The sequence below is a fragment of the Columba livia genome, chromosome 1, assembly GCF_036013475.1.
Source record: "Columba livia isolate bColLiv1 breed racing homer chromosome 1, bColLiv1.pat.W.v2, whole genome shotgun sequence".
Taxonomy (NCBI): domain Eukaryota; kingdom Metazoa; phylum Chordata; class Aves; order Columbiformes; family Columbidae; genus Columba; species Columba livia.
The window spans coordinates 137,026,113-137,053,724 of NC_088602.1; the positions used below are offsets into that span (position 1 = coordinate 137,026,113).

The 27,612-nt window shown below is 45.1% G+C and overlaps 2 protein-coding genes and 1 pseudogene across 5 annotated transcripts in view; 1 reads left to right on the plus strand and 2 right to left on the minus strand.

The window, feature by feature from the left end:
• Positions 1-3,875: 3,875 nt before the first annotated feature.
• On the plus strand, positions 3,876-8,310 carry LOC102087044 (poly(U)-specific endoribonuclease-like; annotated as a pseudogene).
• A 468-nt stretch (positions 8,311-8,778) lies between these two features.
• Positions 8,779-12,838, minus strand: LOC102083490 (lactosylceramide 4-alpha-galactosyltransferase; the record flags this gene model as incomplete). Its single annotated transcript, NM_001315524.1, is given in 2 exon segments — positions 8,779-10,916; positions 12,716-12,838. A coding segment is annotated over 1 exon segment (1,083 nt). The 5' UTR covers positions 10,863-10,916; positions 12,716-12,838.
• Positions 12,839-15,407: 2,569 nt separating this feature from the next.
• LOC102098963 (lactosylceramide 4-alpha-galactosyltransferase) overlaps positions 15,408-27,612 on the minus strand; it is a 28,843-nt gene continuing 16,638 nt past the window's right edge. For 3 of the 4 annotated variants that reach the window (XM_065050111.1, XM_065050109.1, XM_065050108.1), the window contains exon 2: positions 15,408-21,564. In XM_065050111.1, the coding sequence (XP_064906183.1) occupies positions 20,437-21,531 (1,095 nt within the window). In that variant the 5' untranslated portion in view covers positions 21,532-21,564 and the 3' untranslated portion in view covers positions 15,408-20,436. Of the gene's footprint in view, positions 21,565-23,900; positions 24,675-27,612 lie in introns of all 4 variants that reach the window. The other variant, XM_065050110.1, reaches the window with a different exon arrangement.

Genomic DNA, 27,612 nt, shown 5'->3' on the forward strand with positions numbered 1-27,612 from the left:
GGACCAGGCTTTCAAGAGGTCGGTGTTTCTCAGAGCACCTATAACTCTATGGGCGGGCAATTCCTTTTGCTGAAAAGAAATAGTGAGAGACAGGCTCTGAACACCTGGAGGAAACAGGCAGATCAAGGTGGATGTGATGTCATACTTTCAGTTCACACAGTGGCTGATATAAGGTTCCTGCAGCTGTGCTGTGAGGAAACCATCTAATTAGAAATGCACCACCAAAAACTAACAAGCAAACAAGCAAACAAACAAGAAGGAAATCAAAACCCAATTATTGCTACACATTAAGCTTTATACTGTGGTGGGAAACCAGTTGCTGTTTTGTCTTCTAACTCTTTGTGAACAATCCCCCGTGCTCACACTGCCTGGGTGGCCACCGTGAGAACTGAGCTGAGAGATTCATAGAGCTGCCTCCTCCCATCCCAGCACTCCCTTCCTGAAGGCTCCTTTGAACGTACACTCTTTTGACCAGTTAATAAACTGGTCATTTGGAAATACTCCCTCTTATGCCTGATACTTCTTGCAATGAGGCATCACTCATTTTATGATGGACTTCCTCTTGTCCCTGTACTCAATGGCAGCTGACCTTCCCTTACGGAAGACACACTGACACGATCATAAAATACCACCTTCATCCATACAGCCACTAAGTTTAGAACTTAGTGCAGTTATACTCAGTTGACTACAACAAATGCCAGGCCTATTACTCTGCAGCTTCCCAAACCCCTCCCCCCTCCCCAAATCCTTCCAAGCGCTGCAGCACCATGGACAGACTCAGATGATGCCAACACTGGGGAAGCTCTTTGGAAAGCACCTGAAGCTCTTCCCAGCCCTTTCATCCACGGCGCTCTCCAGGAATCAGGTCAGGCCCCAATAATCACTGAAGGGTTCGTTTTGGAAGGTGCCTTTGTAGATCATTTGCACAACCACTCGGCTCACAGCAGAGTCACCTAGAGCGGGTTGCTCAGGACCGTGTCTGGGGACAGAGGCTCCACAGCCTCTCTGGGAAAACTGTTGCAGTGTTGTACCACCACCATATTTCAGTTTGGGCCCATTGTGTCTCATTCTGCCACTGGATTCCACAGAGATGAGTCTGTCTTGTCTTCTTTACCCCACCCACCTCCAATCAGCTCTTCATACACTTTCACAAGACATCTTCCAAATCTGCTCTTCTATGAGAAAAAATTACCAGAGCTCTCTCAGCCTCTCTTCTTATGGCACGTACTCCAGTCTCCTTCTCATCTTACTGGACTTTTGCTGGACTTACTCCAGAATGATGGCCAAGTGCATTTGACTCCATTCATCACAACTCTTTGGGCCCAGCCATCTGTTGTTTTTTTACCCTGCTAAGAGTTTCGGTTTGCTTCAAACTGATCTCTGAATTCCCTTTCAGTCTCTCATCTCCTGCTGACCTTCTCCCTCTCTAGCAGGCTTCCTGTTCCTTCTGCAGTTGGAAAAATAACAGCTTTGGTAGCCTTAATATATTTTGTTAATTGTTTTTCAAAGAATGTTTTCTATAGCCTAAGGGTATTTTCCTATTCATCTTGCCAGACATTATGCACCTACATCATTTTCCCCCTGCACATAGATTCCACTTTGTGAAGTGTATTTCCTTGTTTGTCTTACCTCTGCCAACACACTGCAGAGCCATGGCAGGTGCTATTTGGCTCCATCATTATGCATACATTTAAAGGTCAAGATCTCAGCTTGAGCTGTAATGGCAGGGTGCAGCTGAAGTGACTCCCTCTGTAGTGTTCTCTTCTGGACAATGCCTATTCATCTGAGTTTCAGGCATGGTGGCAAAGAACGTACCAGAGAGACCACAGCCCAAGTGCACACAGGGAACAGTCACAAATACTTGAGAGAGATGAACCTAAAGTACATAAGAAGACCAGAGTGCTGGTGTTCACAAATGGCATATCCAGACAGAGCATGTGGAGATCTTTGTTGTTCCTCTTCTCTCCTGCTGAGGACAAACCAGCCCTAGGCAGACCTCAGCTGCCAACATGTATATAATTAAGGCAGGTAACTGCTCTTTCCCCCAAGTGGGGCTCTTAACCTGCTTTGCACCACAGCCTTCCTGGACTACACTTTTGGAGGTGGGGGGTGAAGAGGGCAGAAGAAACAAGCAGAGAATCAAAACTTACTGTGCATCCTAGATCCCCCCAAACACAAGAGCTCCAGGCACAGCAGTGCTCTCAGCTAGCCCAGAGAAAACAATATTGTGGTAGCCCTTGGCAGAGGAATGATGGATTTTCTGTAGAGGTGACATCTACCAAAATACACGCTTGCTAACATATAAGTATATGATATACCAGATATGTGGAACAACATATACAAAAATACTGACATGCCCCTAATATCTCACATACATTGGATGTTCAACAGACAGCAGACTCCTAGCTGCCACTGGTAGTTATTTCCAAAGTAAAAACTCTGTTAAACATAATATGGTGGTACTCAAAGAGATGGAATAAGCTGATGAAGAGAGGATCCAGAACCCAGGAGAAAAGCAATCCAGTAAAGTTAGGTCAGTCCAAGGTAACATGAATGTAGATGGTGCTTGAAGTTTGGAAAACACCTCCAGTTCTGTTCTGTGAACTTGCCAACTTGCCCATCCTGTTCTCCTGTTCTTTGGGCAACAAGCTCTCAAGGAGTTAAGCACAGATTGCTTATGCTTTTCAGCATTCTCCTCTTAGGCTATATGAGTTCCATCCAACAGTTAAATAGACAGTTCTGGAGAAAAAAGGATTGCTCAATCATCTGGGAAGAAAAAAAAAAAAAAAAAAAAGAAAAAATAACAACAACAAACAAAAAGGTGGCACAGTTTTCTACTTTCAGTTTCTTTCCATATGGAGGTCTAAACTCCAGCAGTTTCTCAGCCAGCCACAAAGTGCAGTCCGGGGCAGGAAAGGCACATAAAATCTTGCTGTTCTGCATCTAGACTCTTCTCCCATGATTTAATTAATGCCCTCTTTTCTTCTAGGACTTCTACTCCCTCCCTGACAACAGGGGAGATGCCCACCTGGTTCGCTTTTGAGCTTTCTGAGAAGGAGACTCCTTGAGAAGGGGACTCCACAACCTCTCTGGGCAGCCTGTTCCAGTTCTCTGGCACCCTCCAAGTGAAGAAGTTTCTCCTCATTTTCAGATGAAACCTTCTATGTTTCAGCCTGGGCCTGTTGCCCCTCATCCTGTTGTTGGGCACCAATGAAAGGAGTCTGAATGGAAGCACAGCCTTCTGGTGTGTCAGCCCTTCCACCCAGTTTGGTATCATCAGTAAATTGCTCAGATGCACTCAGTTTCTTCATCCAGGTCACTGATGAACAGGTTGAACAGGACTGGACCTAGGGGAACTCCACTAACCACAGGCCTTCAACCAGACTCTGCACTGTTGATCACAACCCTCTGAGCTCTGCCATCCAACCAGTTCACGATCCATCTCAGAACTCAAGATGCCTCACATCAAGGCTGCCACATCAGAAGACTTTTTGTGACTTTACCACTATGTTTGTTTGCTATTTCTGCTAGAGACCATGGAGTTTGCCACTGGAAGGAGGGTGCAGTGAATATCTCCCTTCTGGACAGACTAGAAGGAGAAGACCTAAGAGTTATCAGTTAGGAGGTTCAGACTTGGGATTGAAGGTGCCATTGTTCAGTCTGGGAGAACCACTTGTTAAAATTATGGCAAGTTACTCAAGTGGCTGTTTGAAACAAATACTCACTGTGGAAAAATTTCTGCACTTCTTTTCCTGAGAAAGTGGTATGCACATGGGATCCTCCTGAATTAAACACCACCATCTTCATTTTTATTTCAGTGCATGGAAAACTGCAGGAAGGCTTATTAAAAAGAACTCTGTCAAAATATACTCTAAAATAACCGTAGGGAAGGCTCAAGTTTCCTTACAGGTTACCTGCATTCTTAGGATATGAACATGAACAGTAGGCTCTATGGTTTTTAAAGCAGTGCTGACCAGCTCTCCTCATGACAAGGTACTATCTAGAAGACAGAGTGATGTTAGAGGACCCTAGAAGTGACCTGCAGGAAGGCAGGAAGGCCTTAAATCATGAACTTTCTAAAGTTTTCAGTGAGATATGTGATGTGGATGTTAACCACCTTATGCCTGGGAAAGACTACACAATTCATTTGCAGGCAACCAGCTGCTAAGTCACATGAGGATTTAGGGCAGCATGGTACAGTAGGAAAAGATGTCTGCAAACCCGCTGTCTGCAAACCTGATGTCTGCTAGAGAGTTGCCTATGACTGGTCAACTCCACGACTGGCATAGGCAGGACTTCCTAATGACAAAGAATCACTTAGGAGAGGGAAGAGTACAGAGAACACATCAATGGTCCACACTGCCGGGACATTGGTTACCAGTGGAGTCTCCCAGGTCTCTGTCTTGAGCACTACAGCATTTAATACATTTATCAGTGGCCCGGAAGAGGATCTAGACTGCGACCTTTCCAGTTTTGCAGATGACAGGAAACTGTGGTGATGAAGTTGGTGTGATCAAGTGCAGGGCTTCTGTTCAACTGGACCTCAGCAGGTGGGAGGAAAAGACTAAGGAAGGAACATCATGAAATTCAACAAGGACAAATGCCACCAGAATGGGATGCCCAGAGAAGCTGAGCAATGTTCTTTCTGGAGGTTTTCAAGACCCAGCAAGATGACATCTGGAGCAATATAGTCTGAATTCAGTGCTGACCACACTTTGAACAGGATTAGAGATGTCCTGAGCTCCCCTCCATCCAGGATGTTTCTGTGTGAGTACGACCACTTGTGCATATGGCCTGGGTGACTTGCCGCAAGGAGAAGGAGAGATAGGTCCCAGGTCATTCTTTGGGCAATAAGGGAGGAATCAGAGGAATTGCTGGGTGTCTGCTGGAGAGCATGGAATAGCACTGAGGTGTGGGTGAGGAGGGTGTCAGGGTTGCTGCTACCAGTCCCAGGGAACTGTGAAGGAGGAGTGAGTACCAGATTAAACAAGGAGCCATTTTACTCCTTGCCAGCTCAGCATAGTGTAAACATAACTATATGTTGTGGCCACAAATTGCAGCAGGCCACTGAGTATCCAGTATCCAATTTTGTACTCACAGAAGTGCCCAAACACTTCATTTCAATGTTGCTTCATCCTGTATAATTTTCTGTTGCTGATAAACTTGAAAAAGAGATACCTACATCAGGTCAAAATGTATGTGGGGAAACCTTCTCCCATATGGATTTTCCATTTCTCACAAGAAGGCTCTAGTCACCCCTTGCCTACCTTAACAAAGTGCTACTCATCTTCTCTTCCCTTGAGAATGCCTTTTTCGGAACAGAAACTTGAAAACTGTCAGTAAAGTCTACTTTCCATTTTGGATGTGCTTATTTGTAACACTGATTGAGGTGCCCTTAAACATGGCCAACCACAAGACTGAAAATTTCAGAGCACCCGGATGCCCCAGTTCAAAGCTGGTGGAGCTGCACAGAACTGTCTTTGCACCTCCCTGGCACTGGGGCACTGGCTGGGGCTGTGGTTATGAAGTCAAAAAGAGGAAACAAAGGCTGATACTAAGGAGTGGGGTTGCTTAAGCATGATCACAGAGGTGAGGAGAATTAGACTGGCTAGGCTGGAGAGTAAGGACTCGGGAGAGAAATAAACCCTCTGCTGCACTGCATGGCCTCATATGCAGGGGATCTGTGGGTTACAAATGCACAGAGAAAGAAGGTGCCCTCTTCTCCTTTTTATTTATTTGTGGTGTGGTGGGAGGGAAACTTGGCTCTACATTACTTCTGTTTATCATTTGTGATGTATATAGCACAGTACACTGTTCATGACCAGCATCTCTGAAAATGAGTCAACAGAGAAATTTCAAGCTCCTACAGTGTTAAAGATTCTGTCGGTTTGGGGGGTTTTTGGGGTTTTTTTTGTGTGTGGTGTTGTTGGTGGTGGTGGTGGTGTTGTTTATGCCGGCTGTCCTCCTGTAATGTCTTCTCTCATTTTGTAGGAAGGCCAATTCTATCAAAGCATCCTGATAGCATTACGGGTTTTCTTCTCATTCTTATAAAGGCAGACACTGTCTCCTCTAAGGACATCTTTCTTCTTTAATTGTTTTACTCGGGTCTTTCTACTAGGGAAAAGCAGATGCCACATAGCAATGTGACAGTACTGTTTAGGACAGCACAGCCAGACACCTATTTCACTAAATAAATGAAGAGTGCTTGAAGAGCATAAAGGCTTTTGCAAGTGAGACCCATACTTTGGTTAATGGTGGAAATGACGTGAAGAATCCGTGTTGTTTTTTATGTGTTAGCCTAAAACGTAACAACATATATAGTGTGGATGTGGTGGGGATCATCATGCTACATGTCATTTGAAGGCAGTTTCCACAACATCTGCCTGAAGGTTACCTGTACCCTCAGAACATCCTTTAATGCCTTAATCAAAATACTAATTTCTCTGTGGTACTTCCAGTACAAAATGAAATGGTTAAGACTCTTGTCATTGCCTTGATGTTATTCCACGTATTGAAAAAGACGCCAAAGTCATCTTTCCTCCTTTGCTCACATCTTCTAGCCCTTTCAGATAGCACTAGGTCCACAGCTACTTCTTGCATTTCCATTGGGGGCTATAGCATAGCCCACATTCAGAAGCCTATGCTTGTAGTTTTGGTGGTCAGATATTATTTGTTTTGGTAGAAGGTCATCATATCTTCAGCAGCTGGTTCCATAAGGAAGCCCAGTAGTGAGCTGTTTACCTCAAAAACAAGTGCAACACTCACCTGGCCTTGAGTCACCTCTAGACTGACACCCAACAGTGTACCTGAGAATGACACCTGACATATAAAGGAATGTCTTTCCCTGAGGGCTGCCAAGGCATATTATATGGCATCTTTTTATGATGGCACTCACAGATATGCTTAAGCGTGTGGCCTGTTCATTAGGATGTGCCTGCTGAAAGCTTCTCTTTTTCTGCAGCCTTTATTTCCTTATTGGAGAACTGTGAGACACCTACTGGTATAGCAGAAGTAGTGACACCAGAAGAAACAGTTGAAAACAATTGCTTCCTTGATGCTATCTTAGCAAGAGAAGTCATGAAAGCGCCTTTTTTGTCCCTAATTCAGAGGCCTTCAACCACAGACATTCATGCACTTTTCTTCCCACCACATCATCCACTTTTCTAATCTGCACTTCATCAGTTTGTCCATGACTGTTAAGGGGGACAGTGTCAGAAGCTTTGCTAAAATCCAGATACGCAGCAGTGATGCATCTGTGGCATTTATTAGTAACCTTCATCATCAAACACCAATTTAGACTTCGTGGCTAAATTTCATTGCACGTTTTGTGCAAAGTAAGAAAGAAAACACAACACCATCCAGACAAACAAAATAACTGCTCACAAATCAAGATAACCAGCTTGTGTATCTTCTTGCCTTTTACCTCTGCCCGTTTGAACTATTGATACACATAAAAGACCTACAAATTCTTCTTTGGTTTATTACAGACCTGATTCTTTCTGTTTTGAACATGATTTTGTTGGAGAAACACAGCACGGTAAACAGATCTTAGGTTTGCACAACTGGGTACAATCTTACCTTCAGGAAAAGCATAGTCAAATTGACCACCAGGGATATGTTGCTCGGAAGAACAAAACCAGGGTAAGAACAAGCAGGGTGCCTTTGCAAATAAGACAAAAAGCTATAGAGCTAAAAGCTGTGGTAATGACTTAAGGCCTAATGATGAAATCATAGGCTCAACTGCTTTGAGTCTAATTTGCCCAGCTGTACATAAGCAGAAGACATACTAGCATGCCCTCAAGTCCATCTTCTTTTCTCACAAAAACTATTTTAAAATGTAGAGCCAGTGTTTACAGAATTGCAATACTGATGGAGCTTGAGATAAATGATCATGTATGCTCCAGAGAGCAGGGAAAAGGCCGTGTTCCAGCTATAGCACACTGGCACAGCAAGGATAACTGAATCTTGCAACACTCTCAAAAATCTCGGGTTCAAAAGTGTGTGTTTCTGGTCACAGCTGTGTTGGAATTTTTTCCGTTGTTTTGCTTCTGCTTTCAGCTGGACAAAGATGACTGAGTTTTGAGCATCCAGTTCAGATGGAATGGCCTGGTCAGGCCAGTTGGAAGCACCTTTATTGGTGTCAGCCCGGAGGTCGAATTTGTCCATTACACTGTCATTTTCCTGCTGGCTGAGGAAAGAGCCACATGTGAGACAGTGAAGATAGAGGTATATGAGCTACAGATGGTTGTTTGCTGCCATGGGCACCACATTGGAACAGCATATCTGGTACTCCTCAGCACTCCTCAGTGAAGATTAGTAGTTAGAGTGTCCAGAAAAGTTTTTTTTTGTCAGGGGGGACATGGGACCAGACGCCAGAATAAGTTAATGTGTTGTTTCACATGACTCATTTTTAGTAGAAAATGGATGACTCACTCCCTTTCAGTTTGCAGTGGTGTGTTTCATCAATAGTGTGCCATGGCTCAGTGTCTGACAAACCTGGAAACATACTGCTGCTCATATTAAAGGCTGGATCAAACTTATGTCAGCCTTCCTTTTTAGGTGGTAACACTGCACTTTTCAGCACATAAAGGAATTCAGGAAAATGACATATTAAAATTTAATTAATTTCAAATGCATCTTACAATTACAGTGCCCTAGACATGCAGGAAGCAAGTTCCAATGTGAGAATGGCCATCAGATCAACAGCAGGTCTACCACTGCATCAGATTTGCCCAGGTTTTTTAAAAGCCACAGCTGGCTTTCTCTCACCTAATGTTAAAAGTCCCTGATATAGACACCTGTGTTCCTATTACAGGCAGTGATGCCTGCAGCCACTTATCTGCTTGTGTAATCAGCATTAGGGTTAGACTAGATCCCCAGTGACAATAAGGAGATATCACTGGAGACACGGGTTCTGATCCTGGGCCTGGTCACTAGTCCTTCTGCAAACATTGGTGTTTGCCTGTGTTCTTCCACAATGTGTTCAGTATTCAAAAGCAAGGTAATGATTTTCCTTCTCACACTATTGCAGGAACAGGTAGACACTGAGATCTTCTGAGTGTGTGACAAGGACTGGTTAGATGCCCACGTGCCACAAAGATTTCTGCAACAATACAAGGATCTTTACCCACACTGGTAAAAGAACAGCTTTTGTCTATTTGTTTCTCTGAAGAGAAGCAGAAAATCAGCCTATTGCTATGGAATATGAAACAATAGAAAAGATAATTTGAAACAAAGTGTCTTTGGAAAGCAAGAAAATCTTTACACCGAGCCGAGTGGGATTTTAAAACATTTTCCATTTCTTAAGGACATTTTCATATACTCCCCATATATTTCACCAGCAGTCAGAGTCTTTACCACTGGGGGAAGTTGGTCCTAAACTCGTCTAAACTGTGTCCTATAGCACTGGCATTTATTTACATATTTAGAAACATTGCACACAGCAAGGAAAGGGTTCCTACAGATTTTGACACTACACAAGAGGCATTTCAGACCTGATACAACAAAGAGAATAGACATAGTGGAGCAACTGATAGGCACCAGTGAATGAGATCACCTTTCCCTGCAGCATCAAGGGCTACTGAAGGGTAGCAAGAGAGACCAAATCCAACTTCTGGTGTATAATTGAAGCATGTATTATCTGAGGCAGATATTAGAATTAGTATAAAAATCACTGAGATCACTGAGCTGTCACACAGAATACCTGCTCTGTGGGCTAGAAACCAACTCTGTGGAAGGCACTCAGTTTCCTTCAGGTTGGAAAACTTCCCTGCCGCAGGTCACATTACAGGCCTTGACTGCTCTTCAAAGTCCTTCTTCATCTGTGCAGATGTGGCAGGGCAGAACTGAGAATACAGCTGAGCCAGCAAAGCCTGGGACGTGATCTCTAGCCTTGCATCGTGGCTCAGTTTGTTCCATACGTGCACCGCATAGGTGTTCTTAAGGAGATTGTGAAGCTCTGAGGAGCTGATTGCTTCAAATAATTTCTTCCAGTCCTGCCATGGAATGGGATAAAGAGCATCAGGAGGAAGAGCACTCACTCCTTTGCAGATCATACCATTCTGGATATTACTGATAGAGCACCACTTCTTGAAGACACGTGTTAGTAGCTGTGGGCCCTGGTGCCCCCAGATCCAGCTTTTGTAGTTATCGACAAAGTCCTGCATGCAAAGTTCTATGAACTCATGCTTGGGTTTGAAGGACAGAAAGGCCCCATTCAGCACATCCTGAGACTCAATACCAAGGGCATTGGTGAGGTTCTTCAAGTTCTTCAGTACAATGAAGTCTGTGTCCAGGTAGATGCCACCAAATTTCCACATGATGGTAATTCTGCAGGCGTCAGACAGGACGGGAAAGAAATAAGGTTCCTTCTGGTGCTCAGGCTGTGAGTACCACTTTGCCAGAGGTGTTCCTGAGAAAAGCTCTGCCAAGTCCAGGGGCTGGATCTCCACGTTGGGGAAGCGGCTCAGCAATGAGAATGCCCAGTGGCTGGGCAATGAGACATTCCCCTTTGCCAGGCCTTTCATGAGCACCACAACCCGTGTTCCAGGGTGTGCCCGGGCCGCTGACTCCACAGAGCACGTGAACAGGTAACTTGGGTTAATTCGCTCAGAGGTCTCCACAAAAAACACATCCCCTGGGGAAGGAGGGGACCCACCAGCAATGGTGTGGGGAGGAGAAGTCAAAAAGTCTTCAGACCTGTTCTGTGTAGGCGAGTGGTAGAGCTGGCCTTCAGTGTCCTTCCCAGTTCTCTGGTAGAACACAACAGAGGCAACGAGCAGAAATGAAATGATGAGGATAAACAGAGCCCCAGGCCTGTGGCTCGGCAGCACTGTGGTCAGTTTTTGCAGGTAGTTGGACATCCTGGGCAGTCTCGCTCCCGTCAGAGCCTGCTCCCCCAGCACAACCGTTGTGATCTGAAAGAGAGGAAAGAAGAAAAAGACATTGACAGGCAAGGCAGCAGACCATGAGCCTTGGGAAAGTGCCACGGTAGAGGAGAACTCTCCTTCCTTCACCCCAACTTAAACTATGCCTTTTTGTCATTTCTGAAACAGTCTTCTGGCTTCTCTATATTGTCACAGGACCTTCAGGTCCCACATCAGAAGCTACTGCCCAACTCTGGATCTCTCTTGTCCAATCACAAAAGAAGGACAAGTCTCTCCTCTTAGCATATCAGATACCATGTCTGATCTTCAGTTCTCTCAATGTACATTTTCGATGTATATTATCCATGTAAGTTGTGCTTGCCAATTGGAATGGTATGCAGCATTCAACACACAAACGGCACACCTGCATGGTTGTGCACCACAAACTCTGGGAACAGCATATGAGACCTTATCTAACATCTTCTAGAATATCAGGTCATTCTGAACATGAAACATATGTGCAAAGATCCCTAGGACAAGGAAATATGAATGCTCCTTCTGAATGTTCCTGGGGCTCTATCAACAGACATTGTGTACAACTGCTGCCCTGATGGGAGTTTTTTTCTTGTGCTGAGAGTTCTTTCTACTGATACACAACCTTCCCCAAAACCAAATGAATACTAAAACCCCGATGCTGTCATCAGTTCCTACCAAGAGGCCTCAGTCTCCCAGGCTGTTGAACCAGCAGTTGCTGCCTTTTGAAATCAGATGCCCTCCCCACTACAGAGAGCCTAGCTCACTGTAGCATAGCAGAATGGATGGATAGTGGGAGGGGGATACAAAGCAGCTTTGATGGCAGATGCAAATGATAAGGACAAGAACTGCCAAGGTAAGGAGACGAGGCTGCACTGGGAAGCGGTTGAGTCATTATTCCTGGAGATACTGAAAATACACATAGATGTGACACTTAGGGACCTGGTTTAGTGGTGGACTTGGCACTGTTGGATTTGCAGTCAGACTCGATGATCCTAAAGGTCTTTTCCAAACAAAATTATTCTATGATTGTAAGATTTATCCCACCTCTCTCCGCTCCATTCCCAAATCCAAGTCCCCATGCTCCAGGACAGACAGCTTCAGGAAACAGCAAAAAGCTTTAATCTTTAACCAAACAGACAGTGAACAGGACAGAAAATCCAGCTGGCACGATGCCATTTGCCTTTCGCCCCACCCCTGGTTACTGCAGCTGGGTTACAGACTAATCTCTCCATGTAGCCAGAAAATGACTTTTGAGCTGCACTGGGGGGTTTCCAAATGCAACAGCATGGAGCCACCGCTCTCCACGAGGCACTGGGCTTTGGGGACAGAGGAGAGGCAGCCAATACACAAATAATCAGCTCTGGATTCCCAGAACATTTTCTTCTCCTGCAGAGAATTGACAGCAAAAAAACCCATTTTGCTTTTTGCATAGCTATCTCCCACCCTCTCCACACCATAGCCTGTTGAATCCCATCAATCATTTTTAGCTTGGTAAGCTATAGAGGAGAAAGCAGGTCCAGGCTTAAGGGAACAGAGCCTTTGGCTGAAGAGACGGCACGAAAGCACAGCTCTGATCTAACGGTGAGCAAGCTGCAATGTTATGTGCACATTTTCAGTAAGATGAGGAACTTCCACCGCAAGCACACTGCTGTATATTCAGAAGTACATTGCTGCTTTTGTAGCCAATAAGAGGACAATTTTGATGCTGCATTAGCCAGTCCATTTGTTTCACAAAACAAACACAGGAAATACGTCTCTCTACCTTCCTCCGAAACCGCAAGTGCCATTGCACAGCAATGGCAAATACTACTCACCAGTCCCTGCTTTCAAGACACCACAGAAGTCACTGCTCAGCTGGACCAGGCTTTCAAGAGGTCGGTGTTTCTCAGAGCACCTATAACTCTATGAACTGACACTTCCTTTTGCTGAAAAGAAATGGTGAGAGATGGACTCTGAACACATGGAGGAAACAGGCAGATCAAGGTGGATGTGATGTCATACTTTCAGTTCACACAGTGGCTGATATAAGGTTCCTGCAGCTGTGCTGTGAGGAAACCATCTAATTAGAAATGCACCACCAAAAACTAACAAGCAAACAAGAAAAAAAAAAAAAGAAAATTGAAACACAATTATTGCTACACATTAAGCTTTATACTGTGGTGGGAAATCAGTTGTTGTTTTGTCTTCTACTCTTTGCGAACAATCCCCCGTGCTCACACTGCCTGGGTGGCCACCATGAGAACTGAGCTGAGAGATTCATAGAGCTGCCTCCTCCCATCCCAGCACTCCATTCCTGAAGGCTCCTTTGAACGTACACTCTTTTGACCAGTTAATAAACTCATCCATTTGGAAATACTCCCTCTTATGCCTGATACTTCTTGCAATGAGGCATCACTCATTTTATGATGGACTTCCTCTTGTCCCTGTACTCAGTGGCAGCTGACCTTCCCTTACGGAAGACACACTGACATGATCATAAAATACCACCTTTATTCATACAGCCACTAAGTTTAGAACTTAGTGCAGTTATACTCAGTTGACTACAACAAATGCCAGGCCTATTACTCTGCAGCTTCCCAAACCCCTCCCCCCTCCCCAAATCCTTCCAAGCGCTGCAGCACCATGGACAGACTCAGATGATGCCAACACTGGGGAAGCTCTTTGGAAAGCACCTGAAGCTCTTCCCAGCCCTTTCATCCACAGCGCTCTCCAGGCATCAGGTCAGGCCCCAATAATCACTGAAGGGTTCGTTTTGGAAGGTGCCTTTGTAGATCATTTGCACAACCACTCGGCTCACAGCAGAGTCACCTAGAGCGGGTTGCTCAGGACCGTGTCTGGGGACAGAGGCTCCACAGCCTCTCTGGGAAAACTGTTGCAGTGTTGTACCACCACCATATTTCAATTTGGGCCCATTGTGTCTCATTCTGCCACTGGATTCCACAGATACGAGTCTGGCTTGTCTTCTTTACCCCAACCACCTCCAATCAGCTCTTCATACACTTTCACAAAACATCTCCCAAACCTGCTCTTCTATGAGAAATAATTACCAGAGCTCTCTCAGCCTCTCTTCCTATGGCAGGTACTCCAGTCTCCTTCTCATCTTACTGGCCTTTTGCTGGACTTGCTCCAGTATGTCCATGTCTCACTTTAACTGGGAAGCCCAGAATGGGACACACTACTCCAGATCTGTGTCACCCACACTGAGGGCAAAGATTACTTCCCTTGACTTTGCAAGTAATGCTCTGCGTAATGCAGCCCAGCACAGATCCCTGGAGTGTACCACCAGTTACTGGCCTCCACCTGGACTTTGTGTCACTCATCACATTGCTTCCAGTCCAGAAGTTGTCAGTTCTCCAATCCACCTCACTGTGTTTATTCAGTCCATTCTTCATCAGTATTTCTACAAGACTGTGTCAAAAGCCTTACTAAAGTTACCGTCAACAATACCCAGTGTTCTTTCCCTGTCCACTGAGCCGATCATTTCATCATAGGAGGCTGCCATTTTAGCCAGGTATGAGTTCATCTTTGTAAATCTATGCCACCTATTCCTAATCACCTTCTTATCATTAATATATTTGCTGATGACTTCCAGGAGGATTTCCTTCATCACCTTCTCAGTTTCACAATGACATCAGCCAGCTCCTGCAGCACTTAGTGATGCATGCCATCAGATTCCATCATCTGTTTGTTCAGTCAGTCCTGATATGTTTTCCATGGACATGGTGATGTGCAAGAGGGTCTGGCATTTGTGGCCCACAAGGAGGTAGTGTAGAGAAACATCCCCATGTTCCTCTTACCTGTAGTCAGGTGCAGAAATTAATTTTCATAGTGTTACAGAATTGTTTAGTTTGGAAAAGAACTTTAAGATCATCAAGTCCAACTATTAACCTAGCACTGCCAAGTCCACCACTAAACCATGTCTCTAAGCACCACATCTACAGATCTTTTAATTACATCCAAGGATGGTGTCACAACCACTTACCTGGAAAGCCTATTCCAAGGCCTGACAACCCTTGCTGTGAATAAATTTTTCCTAATATCCAATGTGAACCCCCCTGGTGCAAATTGAGGCTGTTTCCTCTCATCCTATCACTTGCTACATGGCAGAAGAGACCAACACACACCTTGCTACAAAGTCCTTTCTGGTAGTTGTTGAGAGCCATTAGGTCTCTCCTCAGCCTCTTGTTCTCCAGGCTAAACAACCCCAGTTCCCTCAGCCACTCTTCATAAGACTTGTGCTCCAAACCTCTTACCAGATTCATCACCCTCCTCTGAACTCTCTCCAGCACCTCAATGTCTTTCTTATAGTAAGGGGCCCAAAACTGAACAGAGTATTCAAGGTGGGGCCTCACCAGCATTGAGTACAAAGGGACAATCACTTCCCTAGTCCTCCTGGCCACACTATTCCTGATACAAGCCAGAATGCTGTTGGCCTTTTTGGCCACCTGGGCACACTGCTGGCTCATATTCAGCCAGCTGTCAATCAACATCCCCAGATCCTTTTCCCCCAAGCAGCTTTCCAGCCACTCTTCTCCAAGCCTGTACCATTGCATGGGGCTGTTGTGACGCAAGTGCAGGACCCAGCACTTGGCCTTCTTGAACCTCATGCCACTGCCCTCAGCCCATCTATCCAGCCTGTCCAGATACTTCTGCAGAGCCTTCCTACCCGGGAGCAGATCAAGAGTCCCACCCAAATTGGTGTCACTTGCAAAATTATTAAGGGTGTTCCCAATCCTCTCATCCAGATCATTGATAAAGGTATTAAATAGAACTGGCCCCAGTACCGAGCACTGGGGAACACCACTCGTGACTGGTCACCAAGTGGACTTGACTCCATTCACCATAACATTTTGGGCCCAGCCCTCCGGACAGTTTTTATACCCAGCAAAGAGTTCTGTTTTACTTCAAACAGATCTCTGAATTCCTTTTCAATCTCTCAACTCCTGCTGACCTTCTCCCTCTCTAGCAGGCTTCCTGTTCCTTCTGCAGTTGGAAAAAGAAAATAAAAACTTTGGTAGCCTTAATATATTTTGTTAATTGTTTTTCAAAGAATGTTTTCTATAGCCTAAGGATGTTTTCCTATTCATCTTGCCAGACATTATGCACCTACATCATTTTCCCCCTGCACATAGATTGGTGAAGAGTACTTCCTTACTTCTCCTACTTCTGCCAACACACTGCAAAGCTATGGAAGCTGCTATTTGGCTCCATCATTATGCATACATTTAAAGGTCAAGATCTCAGCTTGAGCTGTAATGGCACTACACTCTGTAAAGCTCTCTTCTGGACTATGCCTATTCGTCTGAGTTTCAGGCATGGTGGCAAAGAACGTACCAGAGAGACCACAGCCCAAGTGCACACAGGGAACAGTCACAAATACTTGAGAGAGATGAACCTAAAGTACATAAGAAGACCAGAGTGCTGGTGTTCACAAATGGCATATCCAGACAGAGCATGTGGAGATCTTTGTTGTTCCTCTTCTCTCCTGCTGAGGACAAACCAGCCCTAGGCAGACCTCAGCTGCCAACATGTATATAATTAAGGCAGGTAACTGCTCTTTCCCCCAAGTGGGGCTCTTAACCTGCTTTGCACCACAGCCTTCCTGGACTACACTTTTGGAGGTGGGGGGTGAAGAGGGCAGAAGAAACAAGCAGAGAATCAAAACTTACTGTGCATCCTAGATCCCCCCAAACACAAGAGCTCCAGGCACAGCAGTGCTCTCAGCTAGCCCAGAGAAAACAATCATAATTCATTTTCTTCCCAGGAGATCAGGTCCAGGATTACACTGCTGATCCTTCCTTACTTCTCTTCTCTTGCACTCTCCAATTCTGCATCTCTAGACCCCATCCCTGGCCTCTCCCCTTAATGTGCTGCACACCTGCATACCAGCTAACCTGCAGGAGCTCAAGGACAAATCGAGACGGGGCAAGAAACAGCTAGAGCCTCCTCACCACTTCCCATCATCCTTGGCTACATACCAGCAATTGAAGAAAGTACAGAAAACTATTTTATATCACAAGAGAATACTGTTTCCCTGGCTTTTGACTCCAGATCCCACCAGTTCTTTCGCAGCCTCTCAAAATACTCCCCTGCACTCCAGGGTCTTGAGATCAAGCTCTGAAAGGCAAGTGGGACAGTGAATGCCTGTAGCACAAGCTTTCCACTTTTAGGTCTACAGGAGCACAGCCACAGTCACTACTAAGGGAGGCTGTAGGCCATTGCCCAGGGAATAACCAACACAATTTCTCATGGAGTTTCCTGTTCCACAACATCCAAGCTTTCCAAGTGAAACGAAAATGCCTTGCTTCAGATAGATTGCAGGTCATGCATGATGGGGCGATAGCTGGTTGGATTAGGAATCAGTACCACACACTGTATTTTCCTCTGTTCCCTCCGCTCAAGTATCAAAGATGCCATGTAGTAATGGTCCCACCAAGCCTTCTTTCCACGTCCTTATGTTCAACTTGTCCCATATTCATTCCACACTCCTAATTTTAGTGAGTCACTTCAGGATACAACCTTAAAATGCTTTTCTGCATGATAACTAGCAGATTGCTCAGCCCTGCCAACCAACACCTCTCAGAACAAAACTGAACATCTTGGCAGAGAAAAGTAATAGGAAAAACCGTGTTTATTTTTTTTTTTCCGCAAGACAAAGGGGAAAAGGCAAAATGCTGCTTTGGTTTGATTCTCTCCTTATCAAACCTCAGAATATTGACTCTACAGGGAAAAAACAAAATAGGAAAAAAACAGAAAAAAACCACTCCACTTATTCAAAAAGGGACTTTCCTACAAAAAGCAGTGGTACATCAAGTCACATCACTGCAGTGGGTCCGAAACATTCCCATAATCAGTTCATGCTATTGCCCCAGTAGAGTCTTCTGTTGGGCTTTTATGACCACCAACCACCATTTTACCATCTCTGGTATGTGCCGGATTTTGCACCTGGGATACGGCAACCCCTGCTGTACGAGAGGCTGGAGAGCAGCTCTACAGAGAAGGATCTGGGGGCTCTGGTTGACAGCAAGTTGAAAATGATCCAACAGTGTCCCTGGCAGCCAAGAGGGCCACCCGTGTCCTGGGTGCATCCAGCACAGCATTGCCAGCCGGGCAAGGGAGGTGATTGTCCCGCTCTGCTCTGCACTCGTCCGGCCTCACCTGGAGCACTGGGTGCAGCTCTGGGTGACACAGGATAAAAAGGACATAAAGAAATCATGCCTCACTGACCACACACCACGCCAGGCCTGACAATTGTGCAGCTCCTTCTAAAGAAAGCAGTGAAAAAAGCCCACAGTGTAGTCACAGTGAGAGTAGGGGCTGAAAACAGCATTCGTTTATACCACTGAGTGTGTTGAAGAATGCTTATACACTCAGGAAGATATGCTGTTTCCCCACAAAGTCTTCGTTCTTTAAGATACTCAATGTTGGGACAACAGCACACTTTCAAACTCTTGAATACCTCCAGGATGTACCATAAGCTGGGCAGTACAAAGAGGCAGAACTACATACATACACACATGTGTGCCCACCACTGCAGGGGTGTTTCTGCAGCTTCTTCATTCCAAAGTAGTTACTTGTGCACTGACCTCACACCTGGCCCAACTCACAGGCAGGTAGCTTTCAATCACAGCAGTACTGGGCTCCGATCAACACCGGACAGCTTCAGCTCTAAGCTGTGAACACCCTCCTTAAATCCCCATGGCCATGTTCCCTGAAGGACGGGGAACTGTTTTGTAAAAGTGATGGGCAATTTGTCTTTCTCATTTTTACCATCAAAGCAGAGACAAATAAACCTGAGACAAACAGAGAAATGTTGCATGCACAGTCTTTCACATTTTTGACCATTGCCTTGGCTAAATTTAGCAAATGTCACATTGTCTGTGGTTGACCTGGGGCACAGAAGAGACCTCAGACAACTGCAGATCTAGGAATCACGCTCAGAGGACTTGTAGGAAGCACCACAGGAATGAGCTGTCACTTTGAGGCAGGTGACATTGGAGATCTGACCTACACATGGTCATCAAAGAGGCCATTGGACCACCCCATTGCTGTTCCTAGGCGTAAGAAAAGAAGGCACTCTGGAGGCAGGGAAGATTGTACAGGGAGATCACAATCTTCTTAGCAGCATAGGAGAGGGCATGATCAGTGTCCTGCTCATCTGCATTAACCCTATCATAGTCCCAAGCTCACATGCCTCAGTGATCCCCTTAGAGTGTGGTGGGGACCAGATGTAGAGATGCTGAAGGTTTTGGCCTTATTCTTGTTTCTCACTGCTCTCTCTCCGTTATTTTCCGACAGGAACCGTAAAACCATCAATACGTCGTTTTGATCATCAAGGCAAGAAATGTGTTTTCTTCCAGTTTGTCCAACACCTTGCCTCTGTGGTGGGAACCCTCAAAGGCACAACAGCACCTCGTGAGAGATACAGTAGGTTTCTCTGCAATTCAGGAAGATGCTCAGGAAGAGGAGTAAAGTTTCCACTGCCCTCCTCAACACCTCCCAGGAGAGATTTGTACTCCTAGACAGTGAATTCCAGGAATACTCCAGGCTACTTGAAGAGGTCCTCCATAAATTACTCATAAATGGGCTTGAATTTTGACACTGTGTGTTCCCTACCAAGCTCACTGTAACCTTCAAAATACTTAGAAATATCGCACCTTTCCTTTAGGATCCATCCAGGTGGTTATCTTAGATGCAGGTAAGGACATTTGGTCACAAACTCAGTGTAACAGATAGTTCAGCTCTTCCTGTGTCAGATGCAATTTAAGGTGTGATTTGTATGAGCTCTCCTGCTCATTGCAGGGTATGAATTTGCCACTACTATAAAATACATCATTGTTGTGCAAGAGCTCCTTCTAAATGATAAGCTAACCTCAGATCCTCATGTTCTTATTCACACCAAATCTCCACATCTTTAGATCTATGATGTCGAACAGAGACTGCAGCAGGCTGCCCAACCAGACACGAGAAAGTGTCCTCCACCAAAGCCTTCAGAAGAGAAGGGAATGAAGAGACTGCTTTAGCCCTTTCCTCTCTGTCTTCCTCTGTATTTTTCTCAGGACACCTCCTCTAGCACATCCTTAACTTCGTCCTCAGTTCCCATTTATTGCTCTCCCATCTCCTTTCATTGCTTTGAGGATTGCACTTCAGAAGTCTTGAGAATCAGGAGATGAGATATGCATTTCTACAAAGGTGTCTTCCAGGTTTACAGCCACAGAAAGGTGCCTTTCTCTTCTAAAAGTCTGATGGAGGCGGCCACGAGTGTCCCAGCACTTGCTCCCCTCCTGAGATTTCTCTACCTGACCAAGCAGAGCAGAAGAAAGGTCTTGAAAACAAACAAAGTGTTGCTGGTGGGCAGCTAAAGTCAAGACAAAGAGCTGCACAGACATCGGTTGAAGCTACAAGCTCCACCTACACGCAACGAATGGCTTTTATCTTCCACTCTCACCACCTCACTTGAAAAGGGTCTTCATTGGTAGTGGAACAGCTGAAGAGTTGCGTGCTCCCTGGCAACACCTCTTAGGTGACCCTTGAGTCACTGCCGTTCAGAGTCCTTCTTCATTATTTCATACGTGGCAGGGCAGAACTGAGAATGCAGCTGAGCCAGCAGAGCCTGGGATGGGATCTCTAACCTTGTCCCTTGGCTCTTCTTGTTCCATACATGCACTGCATAGGTGTTACGAAAGAGATGCTGAAGCTCTGAGGAGCTGACCATTTCAAAGTATTTCTTCCAGTCCTGCCACCGAATGGGATAAAAAGCCTCACGGGGCAGAGCACTCACTCCTTTGCAGCTTGTACTGCTCCGAAGACTCCTGATGGAGCACCACTTCTTAAAGACACGTGTTAGGAGCTGTGGGCCCTGGTGCCCCCAGATCCAGCTGTTGTAGTTCTCCACAAAGTCCTGCATGCAAAGCTCTATGAACTTGTGTTTGGGCTGAAAGGACAGAAAAGCCCCATTCAGTACATACTTGGACTGGGTACCAAGCACATTGGTGAGGTTCTTCAAGTTCTTCAGCACAATGAAGTCTGTGTCCAGGTAGATGCCACCAAATTTCCACATGATGGCAATTCTGCAGGCATCAGACAGGACGGGTAAGAAATAAGGCTCCCAACGGTGCTGTGCCTGCAAGTACCACTTTGCCAGAGGTGTTCCTGAGAAAAGCTCTGCCAAGTCCAGGGGCCGGATCTCCACATTGGGGAAGCAGCTCAGCAATGAGAATGCCCAGTGGCTGGGCAATGAGACATTCCCCTTTGCCAGGCCTTTCATGAGCACCACAACCCGTGTCCCAGGGTGTGTCCGGGCCGCTGACTCCACAGAGCACGTGAACAGGTAACTTGGGTTAGTTTGCTCGGAGGTCTCCACAAAAAACACATCCCCTGGGGAAGGAAGGGACCCACCAGCAATTGCATGGAGAGGAGGAGGCACAGAGTGAGCACAATGGATTTCAACAGGCAAGCTGTAGACCTGTCCCCTGCCCTTAGGGTCCTCTGTAATTCTCCAGTACAACATGATGGAGGCAAAGGATGTGAACTTAAAGACGAGGATAAACAGAGCCCTGAGCTTGTGGCTCAGCACCACCCTGGTCAGTTTTAGCAGGCAGCTGGGCATCCTGAGCATTCTCACTCTCATCAGAGCCTGCTCTCCCAAGACAACCGTCGTGATCTGAAGGAAAGAAGAAAAAGACATTGACAGAGAAGGCAGCAGACCACGAGCCTCAGGACACTACTATGGCAGAGCCACATGACTTATTCTCCTTCATGCTGGCATGCTTGCATTATGCCTTTAGGTGATCTTTAAAAAAGCATCCTGGCTTCTCCATGCTGCAACAGTGCCCCATCAGAAACCACAGCCCATGTTCAGATTGTAAGGTTATGCGACAAGCTCATCTGCACACCCACAAAAAGCTCAGAGACTTGATGACAGGAGGGGAAACCCAAATACACCCTGCTAGGATACTCCCACGTCCATCACAGAGGCCATCAGCCCATCTACCCAGGCCCAAAGGAGTACAGGAGCACAATGGTAGGCAGAATCTCAGATTAAGGTCTCCAGAGGAGTTTGCTATCCCAGCAAAGCCTCACCCACAGTGTCCGAGCATGGAACTCACCACCACAGTCACTAGAAGCAGCTCTCCAGATCTGCTTTCAGACTACAGGGGTTACTGCCTAGGGGTGTGACATACTATGGGGTAGGACATACTATGGGGTGCAGTTTGGAATCACACAGGACCTATTATAAGATATTTTGCAAAGGAACAAAAGGTGGGGCAAGAAAGGGGTTTAGGTGATTTGGGGAGGAACAAGAGGGGGAAAATTGAGGTGTAAGGTGATAAAAAAGGCAAGATGCAGGTAATTAGCTTGCTGGTCAGTATGCTTGTCTGGTTGTGCCCTGATCAGTGTAGTCTCCTGTCGTCTTATTAAATTCCTTTCTGACTCTTTCCTGGGTGAGGGTTTTCTATTCTGTATGCACACGTGCATAACAGGATGTGAATGCAGCAACTGGGATCAGACCGCAGTTTGAGGGTCCATGTGCCTGTGGTGCCAGCAACTGGAGTGAGTGCGGGTACACAAGTGTGTGACAGCTAGCAAAGATCAACTGGACCAGCCTGTGAGTATACAGAGTGGCTTGGAAGCCAGGAACATGAGTGGGTTCCTAAGGGCCAGCCCTGGGTGTGAGAGCACCTGTGTGTCTCTAAAGGCAAGAGCACAGAGAGATTGGCTACAGCACATGGCAAGTCCTGGCCAGTTGTGTGTGTGCCAGCAACTATGATCTGTGTGGCCAGACATGTATACATGCACATATATGCAGTACATATGTGTGCTTTGCAGGCATGCATCTTCAGCCTCACTACTGTCTGGATACAGAGCAGCAGCAGTCTCACCTCTCTCGGGCTGTTGGATCTGCTATGATATGTTACCCTCTAGCAAAGACAACTCTCCTTCAGAAACAATATATGGTCAAACCTCTCCCTTTGTTTATCACAAACCAAGATGAACCCTCACTTCCCTGGATGCTTACTACTTGTAAGGAAATACAGCATTTATCCAATTTTATCTTCATCATTCTATTATTTTCAAAGCAGACATGTATTGCAGTTCTGTGTCAGTGCTAAAATGTGGGAGTTGTTTTAGGCTTCAGTGTTCCAGCTTGAAATATTAGAGGAGAATACTTCAGTTACTATTGAAATCTTATATCATTTGCTAGTTAGTAAGTTATACTTTTATATTTGCATTTCCAAGTATTTTCCCCTGACTGCTGTGCTTTGAAGAATATAGTCTTCAAACATGGGATTAACAGATTATATATTTCATGTATAAAAGATGAGGTTCTTGGGGACATGGTTTAGAGGTGGACTTGACAGTGCTATGTCAATAGTTGGACTCAATGATCTTAAAGGTCTTTTCCAACCAATACAATTCTATTATTCTAACCCTAGACACTAGGATTTTAGATTCTTTCTTGTCCTCCAGTTTGTTGCCATACTAATGATACTGGCACCTGACAGCGAGTGGGACATCTGCTTCTGAGGTGTTTCATTTCCCCAAAGGAGAACCACCCACCGGCCATCACCAAAACCGAAAACTCGCTTAGGTCCCAAGTGCTGTCATCTGTTCCTGTCGAGAGTTCTCAGCTCACAGAATCACAGAATGGTACTTGTTTCCCTTCCATTTATTCCTCGATAACCATGCTGTGTCCCATATTTGCTGCAAAGCTCCACAACACGGTAGAGTTTACAATGTTCCTTCACACAGCCGCTCTGTTCTTGACCATGCTCTTCATTTTACATTTAAGCCTCTAGACTTAAAGTACTTAACACTTACCTTCACTGCAAAAATAATATTTTTCTCTTTCACCATTTAATACCACATTTTGTGAAAGTAAATCAAACATTAAGCCTACAGCAGTCATCTTTAACAGACACATTCTCCTCTTCTCCCACCTATCCTACCCACAGAGTCAGACCTTCTCTAGCAGTACACTCAAGTGAAGTGGCACACCTATATAGCCTCCTGTCAGGCAGCTGAGCTGGGATACATAGTGCTGTTTCCACTTTTACGAGCCTGGTGTGACTGTCCTGGCCAGGCCCCAAGTTAACATCTCTGAAGTCCAAAGTGTAGATTTAACCATGGAGAGATATGTTGTCACAGACGAAGAGTAGAGCTGAGTTTATCTCCCAGAAAGTCCAATACTTTTTGACAGTCTGAAATAAGTTGCATGTGCTCTTTGAGCTGAAATCAAATCAATTTTCTTCATGCAGTTAGAAACTCTCCTTTTTCATAGCTAGCACAGTCATTGTTGGGATTTAGTTTGAGAATAACAAGATAGCACCCTGGGATAGAGTTAATGTTTTCTTCAAGCAACTTTACTGTGTTTTTGAGGTGGCATGAAGAGAATGTAAGAACTTATCTCTTAAGAACTGATATCTTAGGTGTTGTCTGGGAGACCAAGGTCTTTCTGGGCTATCTGCAGGTGTGAGGCAACTAGGAAAAGGGGCGTGGATGTGACAGACCTTGACTGACATTCAGGCTGACCAGTGAAAATACTCCATACCACTAGCATAATTTTTCTTATATATAGTAGGAGTCGGTTTTTCCAGCTCATTAGATCCATTCCAGTTCAGCTCAGTTTCTGCTCGGTTCCTTTTGGTAGTTCCTTTAGTTGGGCCTTTTGCTGTTCTGCCGTTTTGCAGTTGGCCTTTGGGCTTTTCTGTCTTTTTTCTCTCTCCTCAGGATTGGCTGTTTGGGACCAGGGTGCTCTCTTCCTGGGACTGGCTGTGGGGCATGGATGGAGTTTTTAAGGAATTGCAGTGAGTATAACTTATTTTATATTTATTTTTAATTTATATATTATCAGTACTAGTATTAATATATTAGTAACATTTAGTTATTTTATTAAACTGTTTTTATCTCAACCCATTAGTTTCTCCCTTCCCTTTTGATTCTCTCCCCTGCTTGGGGCTGTGGATATCATGGTTTTGGTTGCTTGCTGGGCTTAAATCACAACAGTATGTCAATGTACAGTCTAACTGAAGGATGCTGTCATCCATGTGCCAATACCTTCCCCAAAGCTTGAATCGTCAAAGTGGTGCCAGACTCTTAGTAAAGAAAAAAGCAGTAACATTTCACACAGAATATATTCTTTAAAGAAAAAAAGTATATCTGAAAGATGCAAAACATTTTAGTGTCTTCTCTATTTGAATCCCTGTTTCCCTTTTGGTAAAAGTTTGAATCATTTAAAAGAAATAAAAACAATACAATCCAACAGTAAAAACAGACATTTTGGGAGACAAACCAAAAATGTGCAGAATGTAATAGAGAATTACATTATGCCTGCTACAGGTAGCTTAATACAGGTAGCTACAGGTAGCTTAATAACAGAACAGAATTTTCCATTTCAGATGAATCTTAGTTGAAAAAAAAAATCTCCACTGAGATTCTTACATTTCTCAATTTTTTTCCTCCATTTGAACAAAAGCCTTATCATTCTATCATTTTTCAACTTGTCTTCAGTTTCTCAGAGAGACCATTTTGGAGCGTTTCTACCCCACTTGCAGACAACGACACATCATCCAGCTGGTAGCACCAAGCACTGGTGTGCCTGGGAATAGACACATCACGGTGAGCTGCCCTTCCCCTCCATACTCCCCTGCTTTCCTTCAGACTCTAAGAGGGTAACATACACTTTTTTCCATATAGTTGCAAGAAATGACAAGACCCTGCTATCTCCCCTCCCTCTGTTCTGTCCCTTTTCTCTCTATCACTCCACTCATGTTTTAAAAGAAGAGAGAACGAGTGAGATTTTCTTTTTTAACCACATTACTTATTGTCATGATCCAAAAGTGTTGGCAGAAAGAATTACCACCCTTGCTAAAGCAAAAAAACTGCATCAGGGAAAGCGGAAAGCCACAGTGTGCACTGTGTTAGGAGCAGCCCCAGTGGCAGCTCAAAGGACAGGCACTTGGACAAATGAGCCAGGCAAGAAAAGGTTAAGTTCTTACAGGACATAGTGAAGGTCTTACAGGACCAATTAACCATGGAACGCAATACTACTCATGCAGCTCTATCAGATGCATTAGACTGAGAGAAAAATCTTACGGTCTGAATTGGAAGAACATACACAGGGATCAGATGACCACATGGATCTTGATTCTGTTTTGAACAGTAAGCGCAGATTTACCAGCCTAGCACAAATGGGTGAGAAGCAGGGTCTTAAACCCATGTATCTAACTAAAGAACTGGAAAGTAGTCAGGAAGTATTTTATCCCAAAAATGGGCAAGCTGTTGCTCATCGTTACAAGGCCCCTTATTAAAACTGAAACTACTGATAACAGCCAAGCCGGGGCGGCTCCACAAGTTACCACCCTAAGAATACCATACTCGGTGGATTAATTGTCAGAGATTCAGGAGAAATATAGTAGGTTAGCTCAAGAAATGGAAACAGAGTATATCTGGAGAATTTTATTAATGGGTGGAGATCAAATCCTGCTCTCAGAAGAGGAAACACAAGGGTATCAGGGGCCTGATGTATTTTTGACTACTGATGATCAAAGAGAGCTGTGGTTGTTAATTCCATGAGCTTCTTATTGGGCAGGGGAGCTGAACCCTTTAAAAAGGGGAGACCGATTATGAATTGAAACCCCCATTGTAAATCATTTGACTGAAAGTTTACAAAAGGCTGCCTACCTCCAGTTAATGCATGACAGGCACCTAGTGCCCCAACAACCTTCCCTGATGTTGCTAAACGCAGACCCTGACAGTATGACTCCCCTGATCCGTGCCCTTCCTGACCTATTGAGACTGAATGCAGTGCACCTGCAAGACCATGTAAGGGATGCCTAAGCCCGCAGGGAGAGGGGAGGCAAGGTCCCAAAGGGGTTGAGCCATGACTTGGGGGGAGGTGGTTCAGGAACTGATCAAAAACTGACCTACAGAGAGTGGAACAGCAGGAAAATGGACCCCCTGGCCCAGGAGCCTCAGGCACAAAGAGAAAGCTATTGTGTGTTGAAGGAATTGAGGGGGGAATTCCCTGAGATTTAACAGATAGAATGCCTACCATGGCCTTGGAAAACCTTATCAGGGTATGGAAGATACTCCATAAAAATGAACTGCCAGCTCAGATAGCATGAGGGCAGAGCTCCCACTCAGTGGGATGACAATTGCCCCTAAGACACCTATTGCTCCTGAGGGAGATTTGATTGACCTGACAGTGGGAAACTGGACGTAGTGTGCACATAAGTGAGCCAGGTGATGGCCAGTGAGTTCACTTAAGAAGGCTCACAAAAACTGTTTGGGGGAAGGCTGCTTATTACTTACCCCCCCCGACCTCCCTAAAACCCCAAACTATCTACAACTTCACTACTGGGGTAGTTCAAGACTGGGCCAGTGGTTTTTCCCGACTTACCACTTTCTGTCCCCAAGCCCCCTCTATTCTTCCAGGAAAAAGGAAAACAAGAATCCCGTGGCCCCTCTCCACTGCACCAAATAACCTGTCCTCATAAAACTACCCACCATTGGCACTGTACCCCTCATTTTAAAGACACCAAAAACATTTATGCACAGAAAGCTACTGACACTCATGGGAAAGAACACCAGATCAGCATCCAGTGGAGTATCCCTTCAATTTTAATTTTTTTTAAAAGGAAGTTTACGTTGCCTTCTAATATTATTATAGTCTGTTTGGGGATTTTTTTTTTATATGTTAGTTCTCTTT